The following is a 20,624-nucleotide window of genomic DNA, read 5'->3' on the forward strand; positions in this document are numbered from 1 at the left end:
GTTGTTGATCTACCAGGCATGAAGCCAAATTGTTCCTTTGCAATCTCCACCTCCTTCCTCAATCTCGATATCTCGATCTCTGAGAAGTAATTGCATTTTTCAGACAGATGATATTATCTAGAACTACGGTGCATTTCCCTTGACTGCTCTGACATAGATACCATATCATATGAACCAAAAAATGAATTTACTACTCCGACATCGAAATACATATGCCACACTTGATTATCATCCTACCAAAAGACAGCTCAAAAAACTCAAGAAGTTACTTGATGAAACCACTTCCTTAGATGAAGAAACAATAAAAAAAAACTCAGGACATACCATGGTAGGCCTCCTAGAATATATGGTTTACCTAAGCTTCACAAGAACAATGTTCCAGACCCATTGTAGATTCTATTAGCAGCCTAATTTACAAATTATCAAGATTTTTATCTAACCTTCTCGGTCCTCACATATGCCACTCAGTCTTATCAAATAAAAATTCAACAGATTTTCACACAAAAATAAAAGACATTCAACTGTTGGAAACTGACATGCAAATTAGCTTCGACATTGTCTCCCTCTTCACTAATATTCCCCATAAGGAAATGGTAGACATGTCAACTCAAAAATTTCCATCTGATATTGTCCAGTTACTTCACTTGGAAAGAGAAAATTTACAAGCTAGAGGAAGGAACAGCAATGCGGTCTCCCTTATCACCAAACTTAGCCAACCTGTTTCTAGAATACCCTGAAGAAAAAATTTTCACATTTAAACCCAAACCAAAAATTTGGCTACGATATGTTGATGTCTTTGCTGTCTGAGGTCATTCCAAACAAGAACTACACCTGTTTCTAAATAAAATAAACCTTCATCCCCGCATCAAATTCACGCTAGAAAAAGAATCTCCACAAGGTATCTCCTTTCTGGATTTACAAATCCAAAAAAAAAGAAGATGGTTCCATCTCCACTTCTATCACAAGCTGACATTTTCAGGTCACTATATTCACAATTCTTCTGCTCATTGACCATCTCAAAAATTTGGCATCATTAAATCATTAGTAACCAGAGCACACAGATTCTGCTCTTCTGAAGAATCTCTAAACAAAGAATTGGAAATAATCAAAAATACAGCCATACTAAATGGATACAATCTTAAAACAACTAAAAAAAATCATCAGTCACTTCCCCACTCATCAACCTAGACAAGACCAAGCCTGTAGGATTCCCCATACCTTATGTCAAAGGCATCCCCGAACATCTTTAAAAAATTATAAAGAAATACAAACTTGCTACTACCTACACACCAATCGACCAGATCTATAACTTGTTACCTTCTCCTAAAGACAAACTCTCACCTCTGATGCTACCTGGCATGTACGAGATTCAATGCTCCTGTAAATTCTCTTACTATGGACAGACAGGTAGATCTGTTCATAAACACATTTCAGAACATCAAGACCATATCAGTCTCATCAAATCACAGAAATCGTCTCGCACAACATAGAGTTGAAAACCCAAATCATAGGATCGATTGGAAAAAGACCAAACTTCTACATAGATCTTTATATAAACATGAACGTTTATATAGAGAAAGTGCTGAAGCCCTACTTCACAGACCAAATCTAAACCGTAATGACGTTCTTGCTATTCCTAAAGTATGGGAAATTGTCATACAAAACTGTGTAAAATAATAATATTTTATATATGTTATCTTATTTTAATGTAATCTATTTTTTTTTTCTTTTTCCTCCAGATATATTTTAATTTAATTCTATAACACACTATTGCACACATACTGGGATTCCATTGTAACCATGTGCCCTAACTGTATGTTATACCTAGTATTGTTTGAATTAACCATACTGACGATGTCCTTTGATACTTAGGATGACACATTACTGTGGTTATTACATGTGTTTGTTTAAGTTATGAATTTTTCACAGGTTTCATTGTACGATAAAATTTAACACATTCCATGCCATTATTTTCCAGTGATGTGATTTCCATGCAATGCGAACTGTCCATTCACATCATATAGGTCTATGACCCATGTGCCAGAACTCTATGTTTGTAACATACATCGCATAATATATATAAGACTGAAAATATCATTATCAAGAAGATATAACACACACAGAAAGTGCTATGCAATAAAATCGATACTTTTAATTAAATTGTTTATAATTAATACATATTGTAGTATGTTATGTCAGAATCTAGTAACCTGAAACCAGGGTTATTAGCAAAAGATATCAGGTGAAGCAAGTATCCAAATGGATCTGACCAGTTTTTTTTTTTTTCCCCCCAATCAATACTGTCAATCTCTCTTACTCTCAGAACTGGATAAAATATTTCAGTTTTTTAGTAGGGGAAGGATATCTGTATTTCATTTGATGTATCACTTTAAAATCTTTCTTCGGATGATATGATACGTAGAAATTTTTACATTTCACTTTGCATAGCAAAACTATCTTATCAAATGTATATCACTATGAAACTTTCTTGTTGTGCCACATTTGTTATCATAAGGGCAATTTCCATAAATAATTTATAGACAAATCATTTACTGCATTGACATGTCTGGTCAGCCAATAGCTCAATGTAACAATGATATATTTTATTCATTTATATTTTACCATGATCTGTCTAAGGCAAAGGATCTGATCTCTGGTGCCCTTACATTTTCTAAAACCTGCTTGTTCCTCAGGCATCTCTTGTTGGTCTTAATCCAATTTAGCATGATCTTCAATAAAATTTAACCAATATGAAAACAAAAATATAATACCCCAAATGGGAGAGGAAGAAAGAGGATGCCCTGATGTTTTAAAAATAAGAAATTCAATATGTAGCAGATTGCATAAGTAATGGAAAGACACTAGGTGAAGAGGAGATATATAAAATCTCTTATGATATGTTACTATATAACTTATGTTCATTTTTACATGTTTTTCTAAGGAAACTGAAATTAGAAAAATGTCAATTTTGTCTAATAATTTTGTATTTTTGCAATAACTTAATCATGAGCCTTTGTTATGATGCCATCATGTAACAACATTAACTAATGTCCACATATGGCAATTTCAAAAGATGCACCAATTATGACGTCACTATGGTTGAAGGTCAACACATGACCATATATGGAAGTTTCGAGAAATGTGCGTGTGCATACAACAGAAGTTCAATCCTATATAAGGTGAGACATTGAGAAAGATTTGTGTCTTAGGGTTTTCACCTTCTCTTACCACCACCATGTGAGGTCTGCTGTCGGGAATCTAAAGAGAAGTGTCATAAGTTTCTGAGTCTTCTACGTGGGTCTCCCATCACATTAAGTCCGATGTCGGGAATCAACAAGGAAAGAACTGCACATTACCATCATGTTAAGGATCCTATAGGGCATGGAATAATTGATGACTCAGACAAGGAAAAGATTCGGTAGGAAATCAAGAACAACCCAGGAAAGAAGGACAAAAGGGAGCACCTTCATGTTAACAAAAATTCATGTAAGAGGCAGTGCTGAACAAGAATTGTAAGTACTTATGAGGGTGGTCTGAAAAGTTCTCGGTCTAACAATGAAAAAACGAATTTATAATTTCAAAATAATTTTCATTTTTCAACATAATCTCCCTTAAGACTAATACATTTATTCCAGCGATGCACCAGTGTCATAATCTAGTCTCCGTAGTGGTTCTCAGTAAGATCTGCAAAATACCCCTCTATAGCTGCAATCACCTCTTGATTCGAAGAAAAATGCTGACCAGTGAGGAAGAGTTTTAGTTTTGGGAAGAGAAAGAAGTCGGAGGGAGCCAAATCTGGGGAATAGGGTGGATGTTCGAACAATTCATAGTGCAGATCCCTCATTTTCCCATTGCCAAAATACCTTCATGGGCAGGTGCATTGTCCTTATAAAAAATTTTTTCTCTTCTGCAAACCGGATCTTTTCTCATGAATTTTTTTGTCTAGTCTGGTTAAAAGATCAGAATAATATTCCCTGGTTATTGTTTTACCCTTTTCAAGATAATTAATAAACAAAATGCCTTTAGCATCCCAAAACACCTATGCCATGACCTTTCCTGCTTATGGAACTGACTTTGTCTTCTTTGGCACTGAACAACCAGCTTCTGTCCACTGTTTTGACTATTGTTTGGATTATGGTGAATCTAAGTCTTATCCACAGCAACAAATCAACACACAAAATAAGTTTTATTCTTGTTAAAACTTTCCAAGCACTGTGCAGAGATTTTCATGCAAGTGCGTTTTTGATCTGCTGTGAGCAAGCATGGCCCCCATCTTGCACAAAGCTTTTTCATTTGCAATTCTTCATGCAAAATATATCCTACACATTCTTTTGAAATGCCTAGTCTCAGCAATTTCACGCACTTTGACTTGCCGATCATTCAATACCATATCGTGCACTTGTTCAATGATTTCTGGTGTTGTTACACTTTTTGGACATCATGTGGCTCATTTTCAAGGCTGGTACGGCCACCTTAAAACTTTGCAGCCCATTTCTTAATTGTCGAAAACGAAAGAGAAGAGTGTCCATAAACGTTCAGGAACTTTGAACGAATTTCTTTTGCATTTAACTTTTTTTTTTTTTTACAAAGAATTTTATAACTGCACAATACTCAATTTTATGCATTTCAAGGGATACAAACAACACTTTTGCTTCAGACAACTGTATAAAACAAACTACTTGATAGAATGACTTGTAATTTCACATGGATGCTTATGACAGATGCACCAACTAAGAAAAAAAAAAAAAATCTTGCCGATAGTGTTGCCATCTATGTTCGAAGCCGAGAACGTTTCAGATCACCTCCGAACAAGATTGTACATCAAGAGTGTCTTTTTATGGGTACAATAAGATAATGTAAATTGATATTGAAATTTCTACTCAAGGTATTCTCTGTCAGTTTGTGTATATATAAATGGCAGGATAATCTAGATTGTGATTTAGATTTTTTATTTTTTTTTTTTTTATTATTATTATTTTATCATTTTTCAATGCACTATCCTGAAAATTTCTAACCTGCATAAGATAAAGTTTAGGCGATCAATAATACAGTCACAACTAACTAACAGTAAGGATTAACATAAGTGGGGAATGCTAACAATATCTATTTCATCTTTGGTTTAAAATCTCTCGAGATTTTAAACGAAAAATTCTATAATCTCACACTAAATACATAGCCTAACTGGTGCAGTGAGAACCAGTCATTATTATATTAAGTAAAACTTATACATCCTATAGGAGAGAGAATGACTATTATTTGGTTTTTTTGGTCAAATATATTTATTTTAAACTAAGTTATACCAACTAGTTTTGCTAACTATGGTGGTTGGCTTCATCAGAGTTAAAATTATATAAATGTAAGAACACTTAAACGCTAAAAAACTGTTTGCACTGAAACAATAAATGGACCGAATACAATTGCATTTTTATAAAATGCAGAAGAACGCGTACATCACACGTATGCCCTACTAGTTATTATGTAGGAATGTCCTGTAGTTGGAAGCAAAATTTAATTCTGGCATGTTGAAAGATCTAATGAGGGTCTTCCAGATCTCTGGCAGAATTAATCCTTGGTTTCTATTTAGGTTTTCTTCTGAATGGAGAACTCTTGTGGCTTCTTTTATCATTCGGGAGCAAAAATCCTCCTCTAAGTAGGTCATGGAGCTTTTATCCCATTCTATAAATGGTTAGTCCCAGCAAAATGAAAGGCTAACCCTGATTTGTCTTCTCTGTTATTATTGACGTCGCCTATGTGTTACTTTTTTCTGATTTCAAAACTTCTTGAAGTCTGCCCAATATAGTTGAAGCCACACGAGCAAGGGATGTTGTAAACTCAGACATATTTGAAAAAACGATGACTACTTTTGGAGATCTTAAGAATTGGTGAATGGTCTGTGAAGGTTTAAAAGTTACTCTTATTCCATGCAGCTTGAGGAGTTTAGCAATCTTACTAGAAACTGTCACTGTAAATGGAATCACAATAGTAGAATTGTAATGTATATCTTCCGGTCGTCTTTTGGGGGGGGGGGGGGTCACAGAAAAGAATCTTGTGGATCAATTTCCTAGGATAACTGCGCCTCCGTAGCGCAATTGGAAGAACAACGGTACATTGCGCCCTTCGATTGGAACAGGCCTAAGTTCGATTCTTGTCGCGACGGGAGGAATCTTTATCTGGTCGATTTCAATCGATGGTGAGTTAGCCGATCTCATACGGAGGTAGCATGGTTTTTTCTCCCGGAAACTCGGGTTTTTCATCCCGCATACATACAAATCGGCCCTTCAGAACACACACAATTTACAGACAAAAATTACTAGTTGTGGTGGTGTTGGAGGTGGGCGGTAGATGGCGTTGATTCGTAGTAGAGGTAAGGTGTAGAGACAGTTGAAGATGTCCTCCTGCGATGAGTCCTTGGAGGTGTCAGGAATAATAATAATAATAACCATTCTTTGTAAGATTATTTGATATCAGGGATAGTTCATCTTGGAGGTCTTTATCATCAGTTGCAATGAGAGAGGCTCTATTTTTTAGCATGTGTACAATGCTAAATTTCTGAGAAATATGGTGTGAAGTGAATCTACCTGTTTTAAAATAAATATTTTAAAACGAACTTATACATCCTGTCTAAGCCAGAAGAGAATAACAAACAGTTGTAATAATGTTATCCTTATTATAATTTTCAAAAAGGGAGATAGTGAAGATATTAAAAATTACTGCCTATCAGCCTCCTTTCAACAATATACAAAATTTTCACAAAAAGCATTAGTAACAGAAGTATAAAAAGACTTTTGCAAATCTCAAGAACAAACAGGATTCAGAGAAAATTACAACACTATTGATCATATATATGTAATAAGACAAATGAATACCAAAATCTAGTCTGGCACTTATTGATTCTGAAAAGGCATTTGATTCAATTTTAATGTAAGCTATTTTAGAAGCCCTAAAAAAAAAAAAAAAATAAAATAAAATAATAAATAAAGGAAATGAAAAAAAATTGATATTTTTATATATAAAGTATACCAAGTATAATATATATCAGTGGCGTAGCTAGAGCTTTTGCTGCCAGGGGCATACCCTGAGTTTGCTGCCCTTCTCAAGACACACCAAAAATACTACAAAAAAAAAAAAGTCAAAAAGACATAGCATTTCTGACAATCTGAGGCTTAGTCACCATCACTGCTGGTAAGACTGGCTGGCATTTTTGCCGTAAACGCCCAAACGCGAAGCAGTATGATAGATTTGTTTAAATCTAGACTCTAGACCAGGCGTGGGTGACTTGTGAAATTTTGGGGAACATATTATTATTTGGTGTCTTTTAAATATTGAGAAGACCTTTTCAAATAATCAAAAATCACACTAGAATGGTAAAATCAAATAATATTGTAAGAGTGATTATTGTAAAGATTGAATGAATGTAAAAATTAGTGACAGAATTTTTACTTAAAAGTCCTATCCTGTTGATAGCGTGAATATTTTTTTATTTGCACTTAAGTGTAATTCTAGCTGCCATGTAAAGCCATACATTTAAAGACGTAAGTTTTAACATCAGCAAAAGAGTCAACAATAATTCCGATTTTTTTTTTTTTTATAGAGATCAATCAGACAAGTTTTTTCAAGTTTTCCCAATATATTGCAGTGCACAATCTCAATCTTTTTACTTGACTAAAGCACAATAAAAGAAAATAAAATTAAAGATATAATTACATTATTTCTTAATCCCTTAAGAGTAATACATAAAAATTACAAATAAAATATATTGTTATTTTACCTACATAATATATTAAATAGAAGTTAATCTTTACCATTTTTAGCAGAAAACATCAAATCAAAACTAGAGCAAGAAAAATAGTGGACATTTTATTTATTTAGCATCAATGAAACTTCTGCTGCATCACTAATAACAATTAATTTATATCAGGTATATATTTTGAAGCCTTTAGAAATATGCATGCACTACTAGTTTCATGTGTAAGGCTATGCCTATTACAAGACTTAAAGTTCATCACTGAGAACAATGATTCACAATAATATGTAGATGCAAAAATTGATATTAATGTTGTTGCAAGGATGTTTAAACAAGTTTCGGGAATAGTATTCCAAGTTCTTAGTATCCCTTTTCCTGCACTTCACTCTCTGTTACTCCGGTCTCTAATCGATCCTTTTCAATATTTTCCAAGTCAACTTTGAAAACAAATTTCTGCCTCCAAATTGAGCTATTTTGAAAATCAATAGACTGCATTTCAAAATCTTCCATATTTATCCACGAAAACATCTGCAAGTTTATTTGAAGATGATTTCGTGTCCTGTAGTTTGAGGTTCAAGTCGTTTAAATGTTCCCAAAAATCTGTAATAAACAACAGTTTACAAACCCACACGATGTCATACATTTCTTTATAAGACATTTGCTGATCAGTCAAAAAGAGATTTATCTCATCCAGGCATTCAACAAATCATTTCTGAAGAAGACTTCGACTAAGCCAACGGACATTGTTTGCATTATTAGTCCGTTGTACACCGAATCCACTTCGTTCGATAGATTCTGAAATTGTCTTTTATTCAAAGCAAGTGCAGAAATGTAATTAACAACCTTGGTTACTGTTTGGGTCACCTCTTTAAGTTCCTTTAAGCCAACGCTTGCACATAAATTCTCATGTAGGATGCAATGAAAACCTATTAGTGGATGATCAACATGTTTTGCAAACGATTTATAAATTCTGCTTCCCTACCAATCATGCTGGGAGCACCATCTGTTGATGAATACCACTTTTGAAATATCAATTTGCCAAATAGATAATTAGTTCCTAACTGTTTTACATATTTCAACCCCCACGTATGCTCAGGTAGTGTTACAAGGTTAATCATCTCTTTGCATAATTCGTCATCCCTACAAAACTGAGCAAAGATTGCTAGCCTAGCTGATGATATAATGTCTTTGCTCTTATCAACACAAATAGAAAAGAACTTACATAAAGCCAAATCTTTTGTTAATTACTGTGCTGTATTCCTTTCCAACTTAAGTGTTCTATCCTTAATTGTTTTTCTATTAAAAAAATTCTTTAATGCGCTGAATAATTTTTACCTTTTCTGAAAGATTGTCAAAAAGGAATGGAGCACATTCTAGCCATGCTTCCCTAATATACTCCCCATCATTGAGTGGTTTTCCACGTTGGGCAATAACTTTGGAAACCTCAAAACTAGCAGCAACTAAATTGGAACTAGGCCTACCTGAAATAAATTTCAAGGTATTGGACTATTTTTTTTGTCTTGCTCAGTTCAAGAGAAATTAATTCTCTTTGTTCTTGGCTCACTTTTGTTACTTAATTTCTTATGAACAGTTTCAAAATGTCTCTTTATAGAAGAAGTATCACAAACAACTGATTTGGGACATAAAATGCATAATGCTTTATTATCTTTCTTAATCATGCCACATTTTTTCAGTCCAGTATTCTTTAAATTGTCTAATGTCCTTTTCATTTGAATGTCTACGTTTCTTTGTTGGTGGTTGTGACATTCTGCTCAATCTGTAAAGAGCAGGAAGCAAATAAATAAATAAATATAAGGAAGCAATTAAATAATTGCTTTATTTATACAGCTTTTAACTTTAATGAAAATCTGATTATGGGGTGTAAAAATGTGGACAGAGACATATAGACTGACAAAAATTATAATTTGGACTCAGAAAATCTCATCGTAATCACTCTCCGCATATATCAACCAAGCTTAAGAAAACCAAAAATTAGAACAATTATAAGCCGACCTACACACATGCAAATGAAAGAAGAGTACGCATGCAATCTAATCACATGCAAATAACACTTCATAATCCTGAACATTGATAATACATTTCACATGATAGCTTTAAAAATAACTTGCCGTATTTACAATATAACTGGCCTTCACGTATAACTCGCACCCTTGATTTTACTTTGCGAAAAAAGAAATTGAAAAGTTTCACATATAACCTCGCACAGAAAAAAAAAAGTATAATCATGTTCACGTCAGGGCGATAGTGACTACTTCCTGTGGCAAACCACACCCTCTGAACTAGCCAATATGTCTGCAGATGCAAGTAAAAGCAAGTAGTTTTATTGCATCACTGAATAAGGAACAAACATTTGCAGTCTGTGTAATATATTTCTCAACAAATAGTGCAATTAGAGACAGCTTGTATAAAAATGGCACTAACGAATGAATCACATGTCCCTTCCCACAGAAACTATGCTATTTAACCTTGAGCAAAACCATATGCTGCACTGGCAAACACTAAAAACTAGATGTGTGGGAGTCTGTCTCGCCAGCTCAATTGCAGAGCAACAATAAAAAAACAAAACAAAGTGTTAAAATTCGTAAACGTGTTAAAGAACTTTTAGGTATCGAATTTGGTTGAAGAGAATGAGCATTTCTATTCAAAAATTGTCTACTGACTTTTATCTTTGACTCATGCAATGTTTTGTTAATACCTCACCAATCATATGCACATATCTTTACTGGCCTAGTAACATAGCTGTCTGTTCATTAGACATTCGTAAAGGATTGTTAATTAAGTATCTCAAGTCTTATAAATTACTGGTAATTTTTGCTTGAAAAAATGGGAAAGCAGATGGTGCTATTTGGGTAGGATGCACACAAGGAAACTACTCTATACAGGAAATAGCAGTTGCAATATATATGCAGAGATTTTACAAAAAAAAATTTAAAACTTCAGTTTCCAAAAATCCCCACATATATCTCACACCACAATTTTTAGTTTAATTTTGCAGGAAAAAACTGAATTATATTCGAGTAAATACGGTATGTTTATGGCAATGTAAAGGAAATTTGTTTATCTATTTAATAAGTTCATCATCATCAAAATCCACCTATATCTTCGTCTTCCTCTGGGTCGTTTTCCTGCCAACCTGACAGAAAACACTTGTTTTGCTAATCTTTCCTCTCCCATTCTGTTTAAGTGACCATACCACCTGAGATTAGCTCTGGTAACGCATTCCTGGATGCTGACAGTGTCAAGTTCTTTCCTAATATCCTCGTTTTTAATATGATATTGCCATTGATGCCAACTGTTAATGCCTCTAATCTTTTTCGGGAATCTCATATCTGCAGTCTCTAGACTTCGGTCAAGTGTTTTACTTCTGACCCAGCTCTCAGATGCATAAGTTAAAACTGGTTTGAACACTGTCTTGTATACAGCTAATTTGGTGTTCCAACTAATTTCTCTGCTATTCCATATGAATTTATTCAACTGACTTCTTGCCATACCAGCTTTGTTGATTGTTGTCTATTTCCATATTTAATTTACCATCTTCACTAAAAATCATGCTTAAGTAGCTAAAACGTTTTACATGTTCCACAGGTTCCCTGTTCACAACACAGTTGACATTTTCAACAATTCTACCTATTTTTTGTCTTTGTCTTTTTAATGCTAACCTTCATACCATATCTATTACAACAGTTATTCAATTTAGTCAAGAATCTTGCAAACTTGTAGTGGATTTATTTAGAAGTATAACATTGTCCGCATAAAGCAAAGAGTTGACATTAACATCTCCAATTCTGATATCATATTTAATACCACTTTCCTTCATAATGTGATCCATAGAGATAATGAATAACAGAGGGGATAATGTACATCCTTGTCTCACTCCAGATTTAACATTAAACCATCGTCCTGTACTTCCTTCAATTCTAACTGCTGACTTACAACTCAAATAAAGACTAAGTATTGTTTGATATAATGCCCCATTGATACCATATAACTGTAGCGTAATGAATAGCATCTCTCTTGGCACCTTATCATATGCCTTTTCAAGATTGACAAAACTCAAATACAGATCTTTGTGATATTCCCATGCTTTCTCAACTATTTGTCATAAAGAGAAGATCTGATCCTGACAGCCTCTATTTGGCCTGAATCTAGCTTGTTCTTCACCAAGCTTTTCTTTCACAATTCTTCTCAACTGTTTCTCGAGTATACTTGCATAGATCTTGCTAGGAACACTCAGTAGGGAAATACCTCTGTAATTCTCACATACAGCTTTATTTCCTATTTTATATACGAGTACTATTAGAGCTCTACTCCAATCATCGGGAATTCATCCCCCTGTACAGGCTTTCCGAACTATGAAGTGCAGACACTGTAAGACTTTTTTTTACCACCATACTTCAGCATTTCTGGTTGAATATCATCTACTTCTGCAGCCTTTCCACATTTCAAGCATTTGATGGCTTTTTCTACTTCAAGTATAGATATGTATTCCTGACTGTATGCCTATTGAGTGTTTTTTTACCACTGTGCTATCACTGCTTGTGTCATTTAGCACTTTTTCGAAATAATTACTCCATACTTCAAGGATATCTTTTTCTCCCATTTTCATGTCACCTTTATCATCTCTAACTCTTTTTACAGCAATCGCTCCTCCATTTCTACCCTTCTTCAACAACCTCCAGAATATTTTGCTACCTTCTTGATATTTATTTTCTATGTTCTTGCCAAAGTCCTCCAATGACTTTTGTTTAGCTAGTTTTACACAGTGTTTAGCTTTCTTACATTTGTCTCTGTATTCTCTAAGAACACAAGCTGACTTATTTGACAGGAACTTTTGATATGCTTTCTTCTTTTCCTTCACTGTCTCTTTAACTTCCTGTGTCCACCAGGGAGTTCTGATTTTTCTATTCTTGCACACCACATGCCTCTCTGGCTGAATCAATCAGGGTTTTTTTCAAAGCTTGCCACCGAATCTCCAAGGTTTGGTTCCTGTTCTCAAACTCTTTCATTTTTTTTTCAATAATCTTTGTGTATTTTAGTCTACAATTCACATCTGAGAGCTGTTCAACTTTTATTCGCTTTAAAACTTTCTTAAATGTCATTCTTTTCAATATGAAATTGAATTTTATCCTGCTCAAGACTAAATAGTGATCACTTCCAATTTCAAATCCTCTGTACACTCTGGTGTCCTGCACCAGGGAGAAAACATCACTATCAACAATAACATAGTCAATGAGACTTTTCTTATTCCTTGCCTCTTCTCTCCGTGTGAATTTGTGCACATTTTTATGTTGGAACATGGTGTTAGTAATAACCAGTCCATGTCCTGAGCAGAAATCCAACAGGTATTTGCCATTATTATTAGCTTTGCTCTTTTCTCCAAATTTTCCCAAAATATTTTTCTATGTCTGACAATCATTTCCTATTCTGCTATTTAGATCCCCAACAAGGACTAACTTTTCCTTTTTCATTGTATAAGTTGCTTTTTCTAAAGCATCAAAAAATTCCTACACTTCTACCTTAGTAGAACCTTCTGTGAGACCAAAGGCACAAATAAGTCTCATTGTCCAATTCTCCATTCTGATATTTGCCCACATCACTCTACTTGAGACTGCCTGCCATTCAAGAAGATTAGCCTCGTATTTTGTGTTGAATACTATGGCTACTCCTTTTCCTTGATTGTCATTGCCTGAATATAACATTTTGTATTTATTGCTCAGAAAGATCTCACCAGTTTTTGCCTTTTTTTATTTCAGTCACCCGTATTATGTTGATCTGGTACTTATCCAATTCCTCGGCTAGCTCCATTTCTTCCTTTGCCATTCGGTCTTCTTATGTTGATAGTGCTGATCTTTAACTCTGATGATGTTGAGTTGGGGTGTGCTTTCAGATTTCAGATTTATTCCAGTACCTTACTTTTCACTGTTTGCGCTGATTTCCTGGCGAAAACAACGAGGACCTTGTTTAATCTGGTGACGCCCAAGCTGGCATGAAATTTTGTCATGTTGTACCATCATTTTGTATATTGGTTTAAGCCAATAAGAATACAATTTAGTCAGCTAAATCCCAAATTGCCAGCCGTTCCTCATTCGTTCAGTATCCGGGTAGATACCCAACAGGTTGCACCACGAGAAGGTGAGGACTGGACATTAGGTCAGAAGCCCTGGTCGGTTCTCTGTATTCCTTTAAAGGCTATGTGGAGGTCTCTCAGTTATACAGCTTTGACCCTTAAGCACCCCTTAAGCATTTAATAAGTTAAACATATTAATTGACAATAAATACTTTCAATCCATATTTTAATGACTTATGATTTAATAAAATCCAAATACACTTCAGAAAATGCATACGTTCTTAACAAAACATGAAAAGATATATCAAACGATGGTTAAATTGTCACGCCACGTCTGGATACCTGACGAATAATGCAACAACCGAACTGGACAAAACTTGTATATCACTATATCACAGAGATATAGATGGCTTGGAAATAGGATGTTTGTTTTTAATTTTATTATTACTGAAACAGTTGGTAGGGTTTAATTATTTATTGCATTTTTATTTGGTATCGCTGTATTTAATAAAATTGTATTCTATCCCATCCCAATGGCTTTAACAGGCCTTTAAGGCCCACAGCCTTCCAAGCATGCTTGGATTTCGTAACCGAAATACGAGGATAGAATGGTCGCTCCTATGCCTCGAGGTATTCTTGGCTGTATCCCTGTGTTCATGGGCCGGTTTGCCTGCTTGCGGAATGAAAAACATCAGATAAACTGGCAAAAAAACTCTACTGCCCGCGCCAAAGACCAGCTAACTTGGCTAGGGCTGAGGAAGATCCTTCAGCTCCTCACGTCACCGACGGGAATCGGACCTAGGACACTCCTTCTCAAGGCATATGGTTGCCAAGCGCAAAGCCACTAGGCTAACCCTCTGCTGAGAAGCAGCCACCACAGCATAGGCAATAAACCAATCCCTGCCATGCATTTTATTGTTTTATTTTTAAGAATTTGAATTATAGTATGATAGGGAAACGTAGTTTTGTTATATTTATATTTTATTTATTTTAGTTGAAGCGTCATCAAATTCCTGTCATGTATTCAAGGAGTATACAGAATATGATAGTACTACATGAAAAATTTACATCATTACCAACTTCCTATCTACAATTTTCCTCCAGAACAGTCTGTTACTTGTCAAGACTCCAATATTATCAGATCTTATATTTCTGTCATCTAAGGCACTTTGTACCGTATCAATCCACCTATATCTTGGTCTTCCTTTGGATCGTTTTCCTGCCAACCTGACAGAAAACACTTGTTTTGCTAATCTTTCCTCTCCCATTCTGTTTAAGTGACCATACCACCTGAGATTAGCTCTGCTAACGCATTCCTGGATGCTGACGACGATGCTAATATCCTTGTTTTTAATATGATATTGCCATTGATACCATCTGTTAACACCTCTAATCTTTCTCAGGACTCTTGTATCTGCAGTCTCTAGTCTTTGGTCAAGTGTTTTACTTCTGACCCAGCTCTCAGATGCACAAGTTAAAACTGGTTTGAACACTGTCTTGTAAACAGCTAATTTAGTGTTCCGCCTAATGTCTCTCTTATTCCATATGAATTTATTCAATTGGCTTCCTACCATACCAGCTTTGTTGATTCTGTTGTCTATTTCCATATTTAATTTACCATTTTCACTAAAAATTGTGCCTAAGTAGCTGAAATGTTTTGCTTGTTCCACAGGTTCTCCGTTCACAACGCAAGTTGACATTTTCAATGATTCTGCCTATTTTCATTGTCTTTGTCATAAAGTTGTAAGTATAGTTGTTAAAAACTAATTAATAATTAAGTAATAAAAATCGCTAAGTTAACATAAATAAAAGAATCGTCGACAAATAAAATTGTGTCTCAGATGAGACCCAATTTTAATAGTAATAAAATTGGGTCTAAAATTAATCTCGTTTTCCTGGTTCATTTAGTGGCTTAAGTGATTGCTTTAAGATTTTAATAACCAATGTTCTATTGTAGTCTATTCTTTGACAGCATGGAACTGAGGTATTCTAATTCTTAATTTGTCCAAACTTATATATTGTTTTTTTGCATTGGATAGGAATGGGATTTTGCATACAAGTATCTTTTGGTGTGCATCTGCTTCCTGGAAACTGAAAAGTAAGCCTCTAGACCAGGTGTGGTCAACTTCATTCTATTAATTCATTCTATTCAATATATGATCAGTGGTTGCATCATGGGCCACGCATTTTTAGACAGAACTTAAATAAAAATAAACTCTGCATTTTTTCAAGGCAATAGTTATATGTATTGAATTACTATATTTGTTAAATCATTTTACTACTGGGAAAACAATATAAACCACTTGAAATTGAATCTCTGAAACTGATCACTAATCAGAGCAGAACAAGTGACTTTCAATGATGCGTTATTCTGCAGCACACAAAAATCTACCACTCCCACTACTACAACTCGTACAGAGAAGCAGTAGATTTAAAAAAAAGAAATCCGCTAACGCCTTTTTATTCTCGTATAGTGAGTAGGCGAGGCCGTTTAGCCCTATCTAACTTTTGGAGAGTGAGTGGGCAGTTCAATCTCTACTGACAGCCAATCAGAGAAAGCTGGTCCAAGGCTATCACTAATTAAGCGGCACGCAGTGAAGAGAGACGTCTCAACAAGTGGTGCCATCTCGTGGTCCCTAACACAATACATTTAATGTCTGAAATAAATTGGGTTCTACGGTCAAAATTTCTTGAGTTTACGGAACGAAAAACCAGTTTCCGGGAGAAAAAAACCAGCTTTGCCTATGCCAGAGATCGACTAACTCAGGAACCAGTTGAAAAAAGGATTAGAAAAATTTCTTCTAGTCGACAACTAGATTCGAAATAGTCTTCCTTCATGCAGTCTATCTCAGTGGATGTGGCACTTGCACACCAAGGCGCTTGACTGCATGAAGGAAGACTTTATTTCGAATCTAGTCGTCGACTAGAGGAAATTTTTCTAAGGCTTTTTTCAACTGGTTGCCGAGTCAGTAGATTTCAATAAGTAATCTTTTTATATCAATTTTGATCCCATGTTGAGAATATAAATTGTTTTCATCAGAAATAATGAATATAACTAGTATATCGATCAAAAAATCTGCGGTCGAAACTAATAGCAAAATTGATAATACATATAATTTAATATAGTTTTTATCCTGCCACAGGCCACACAAAATCATGTTACGGGCTGCATGTGGCCCTGCTGTTGGCCACCTATGCTCTAGGCAGAGGTCTCCAAATTATAGCCCGCGGTATAATTTTATCCGGCCCGCCAATTGGACTAATTTTTCAATAAGAATCTGTGGAAAAAAAAAATAAAAATAATAAAAACAGGGTATTGATGGATTTCAAATACATTAATTAAAATTGTGTTCAAAATATATTCCCGAATAGCAAAAAGTAACCGTAATCCAAGTTATGGTCTTTCTGAGTGTAAAAGGTCAGTTAAAGTGGACTAAAGAAGGAAATTTTTTACAATTCAAATAAATTTATTTTTAGGACAACGTATCTTTACGAACTTTTTCCCGAATGAAATATATCAAGTCAAAATACAGGGCAAATTTATCTGATGAACATTTGAAATCGCTACTTGTAATTAGCACTTCAAAATTTGAACCTGAGTTTAATAAGATTTTAAAAACACAAACACAGTTACATCATTCACATTAATGGTTTTATAATAATTTGTGATAAAAATATGAGAATTTGCTGATAGTGTTCATTGTCATTAATATACGATAATTTAATCTCACATACTCTATACTCTGTAATTAGTTTTTATCTGCTTTCAATAAAACTCTTGTCTAGTTCTAGTGTTTTTTTACCATGCCCACTGAACACTGCTGAAGTGCCCAATATGGCCCTCATGGCGAAAAGTTTGGGGACCACTGCTCTAGGCCATCAAATGAACAAGAAAAAAAAATTTTTATAGAGAAGCGATACTTCTTCCCTATCTACACAAGACAGACAGGTACGTCAGGAGAGATGCACATATCAGAACACCATAAGGACATCAATAAAAATAAATATATAAATAAAGGAAACAAAAATCAAGATGGGATTTCTACTCCACACCAATGCAACAAAAACAGGGCAAGATCTTACATCATCTGTATTTTTTTTTCACAAAACTACTTATGCATGCTGACTTCAGCAATGTGTATTATATCACTAGCAACAACCAAAATACAACATAGTAAATATATGCATCTAATTGTTAGTCTGTTGGACTCAATGTGATGTTTCACCTGATTAATAAACTATTTCATTGCAAGCTCTGTAAAGGATAAGCTTCCATCTTATCCTGTAATAGTAATAATCCAAGGGATTATTACTATTACACTAGTAATAATCCCTTGCACCTCTGGGTTATCTTACTTTGTACAAACTGGTAGATCTGCAGCTATTCATCATAATGAACATTTTGACTACATTAGATGGCATGAGCTGGGCAAGCCATCTCCACCAAACATTGGATCCTTCAGGGGAAAAAAGACCATCTTTTCCATTATTGCATCACCCAATCTGAAGAGTAATACTGGACTTAGTTATTCCCCTTATGGGGAACTTCATACATGTTCTTCCCGCCATAGTCAACAATGTTATCTACTCTATAATATAAAATAAGGCTTTTTTTGTAACGTTTTTGTGTCAGGTTATTTGAAACTTGGGGTTACCCTAAGTGTAGAGCTTCAAAATTCAGGTCATCAGAATTCAAGGAGAACAGGCCTACCAGTCCGTAACTCAGGGGGTTGGGTGCCATGGGGGGATCCCTTTCGAGTTTTCAAAATATAAGTCATCTGAATTCGAGAACCGGTCTACCAGTCCGGAACTTGGGGGGGGGGGTATGTATTGGGGGGAGGAAATCCCTTTCGAGTCTTCAAAATTTGAGTCATCAGAATTCAAGGAGAACCGGCCTACCAGTCCGGAACTTGGGGGGCATCATGGAGAAGATGCCCCCTAGTATATATATAAACTTTTTTAAACTATGTTCTGACACAAAAAGTAATTAAGTGAGCAACTGTCTCTCTTTCACACACTTGCATGTCATTCTCACATGTTCTCATTGTTAAATTTTCATTTTGTTACTTGTGTTTGTTTAATTTGAATTTCATAGTAATGCCTATGATACTTGAGCAAAAATTCTATAAAATAAAAATTTTCATCTAAGTCCTATGTTGTTATTCACTGTATTTAATTCAATGTCCACTTACATTCCTATACTTTGCAATACACACAAATATGGCTCCTGGGATTCTAGTGATGAGGAAAACAAAATCCAGAGACATGTAACTAATAAAATAGTTACATGTAGTTAAATAGTTAGTTATAAGGAGAGGTCAGAACATTTGCTGCTGGATATTATGAGTGTAAATGACTGGTGGTGGCTGGTTTGAGCTTTCATGATACATGGGATACTGAGGCAAACCGTCCGAGCCAAAGTTTAGGATCTCTGGCAAAGAGTCGTGAATTCATGCAAGTGCTAACCAAAATTATGAGTATTAAAATTGAGAGATGCTAAAAGATGTAACTGACTGATCCTCCTGAGGCATAACAAGAGATCAGCTACAGGAACAGAGTATGGCAATAAGAAATGTTTTTCAAGTCATTTCTATACTATCACAGTACGAGATAATATCAGAATAAATATTTTAATTACAAATACTTACTTCATATGACTTTACTTCAGCAGAGAATATTATCTTACTGACATGTGGAACACCTATAAGATACTGCAGGCGGATAATCTGAATAACACCAAGAAGCCGAGCATTTTTGCCTATATACTAAAGTGAAGGGAAATTAAAAAAAGAATAATTAATGTACTTGTCAACATCTGGCAAGTTACTTTAAGTATGCAATACATACAATGGAAATCTACTGATAACAAATTCTCTCTCTCATCTATTTAACAAAACAAAAATCAAAATAATATAGAAATGATTTCCAACAATGGGAACTAGCCAAAAAAAGTTATCGCATGACACCTCTACCAAATACAATGGTAATGTAGACGATTACCTGTTCAACAATGAATGTAATTTTGAGTGTGTGGAATTACAGCATTATAATCTTTCATGAACTTGAGGGAAATTGAAATAATTCTCTCAGTTATCTGATCCTCGGCTAACTGAACTTTCAATGAACTAATTTCTGAATGAGTATGTATAAACTGACTTCCAGAATAGCACTTATAATTATACATTCTGATAACCATACCCTCAATTTAATGACCAATAAGTCAATTTCCCAACTGGATAATTCAGAAATCATCATAGTTTGTTTTCCTAGTTTTATGGAAAATGAAATCATGGATATCATCTCATCTTGATGAAAACAAAGCAATGAAACAGAATATTTATCTGCATACTACAAGCATGTGGAAGAAAAGAGTAGTTAGTTACTTATCTGTAAAAGAAAGGTAATTCTAATAAGAAATCAAAAGTTAGGCATTTAATTAGTCTTAAGACTAAAATGAAATAAAAAGAAAACTAACAGAATAATAGAAGAAATTAAAAAAAAAAAAGAAATCTCACCTCTGGAAAGTTATTAGCTAGACTAAACTTCTCATTTTACAGTAGCCACAATTATGAAAAACTTGACTGAAGAAAGGTGGGAGTGAAATGCAAGTTCTAAAATTCAAAATTGGAAAATATGATGGGAAATTTGCAAGCCTGGTTAGGTAGTGCAGCGCTTCCCAAACTGTGGGCCGCGGCCCCCTTGGGGGCCGTAGGTTTTGAGGGGGGCCGTGAAATAATGAAAACAAATTTAAAATGTTTTAAGACTAAGTAAATTTTTTTTATTTTAAAAGAA

The 20,624-nt window shown here is 34.6% G+C and overlaps 1 protein-coding gene across 6 annotated transcripts in view; it reads right to left on the reverse strand.

Annotated features, from left to right (window-relative positions):
• LOC150095701 (uncharacterized) overlaps positions 1 to 20,624 on the reverse strand; it is a 336,276-nt gene that overhangs the window by 286,622 nt on the left and 29,030 nt on the right. For 4 of the 6 annotated variants that reach the window (XM_090409978.1, XM_090409975.1, XM_090409976.1 and 1 more), the window contains exon 3: positions 19,481 to 19,597. In XM_090409978.1, the coding sequence (XP_090266104.1) occupies positions 19,481 to 19,597 (117 nt within the window). Of the gene's footprint in view, positions 1 to 19,480; positions 19,598 to 20,624 lie in introns of those variants that run through there. The other 2 variants (XM_090409980.1, XM_090409979.1) reach the window with 2 other exon arrangements.

This window comes from Typopeltis vanoorti, chromosome 20 (assembly GCF_054136105.1).
Source record: "Typopeltis vanoorti isolate ZY-2024b chromosome 20, IOZ_Tvanoo_1.0, whole genome shotgun sequence".
NCBI lineage: Eukaryota > Metazoa > Arthropoda > Arachnida > Uropygi > Thelyphonidae > Typopeltis > Typopeltis vanoorti.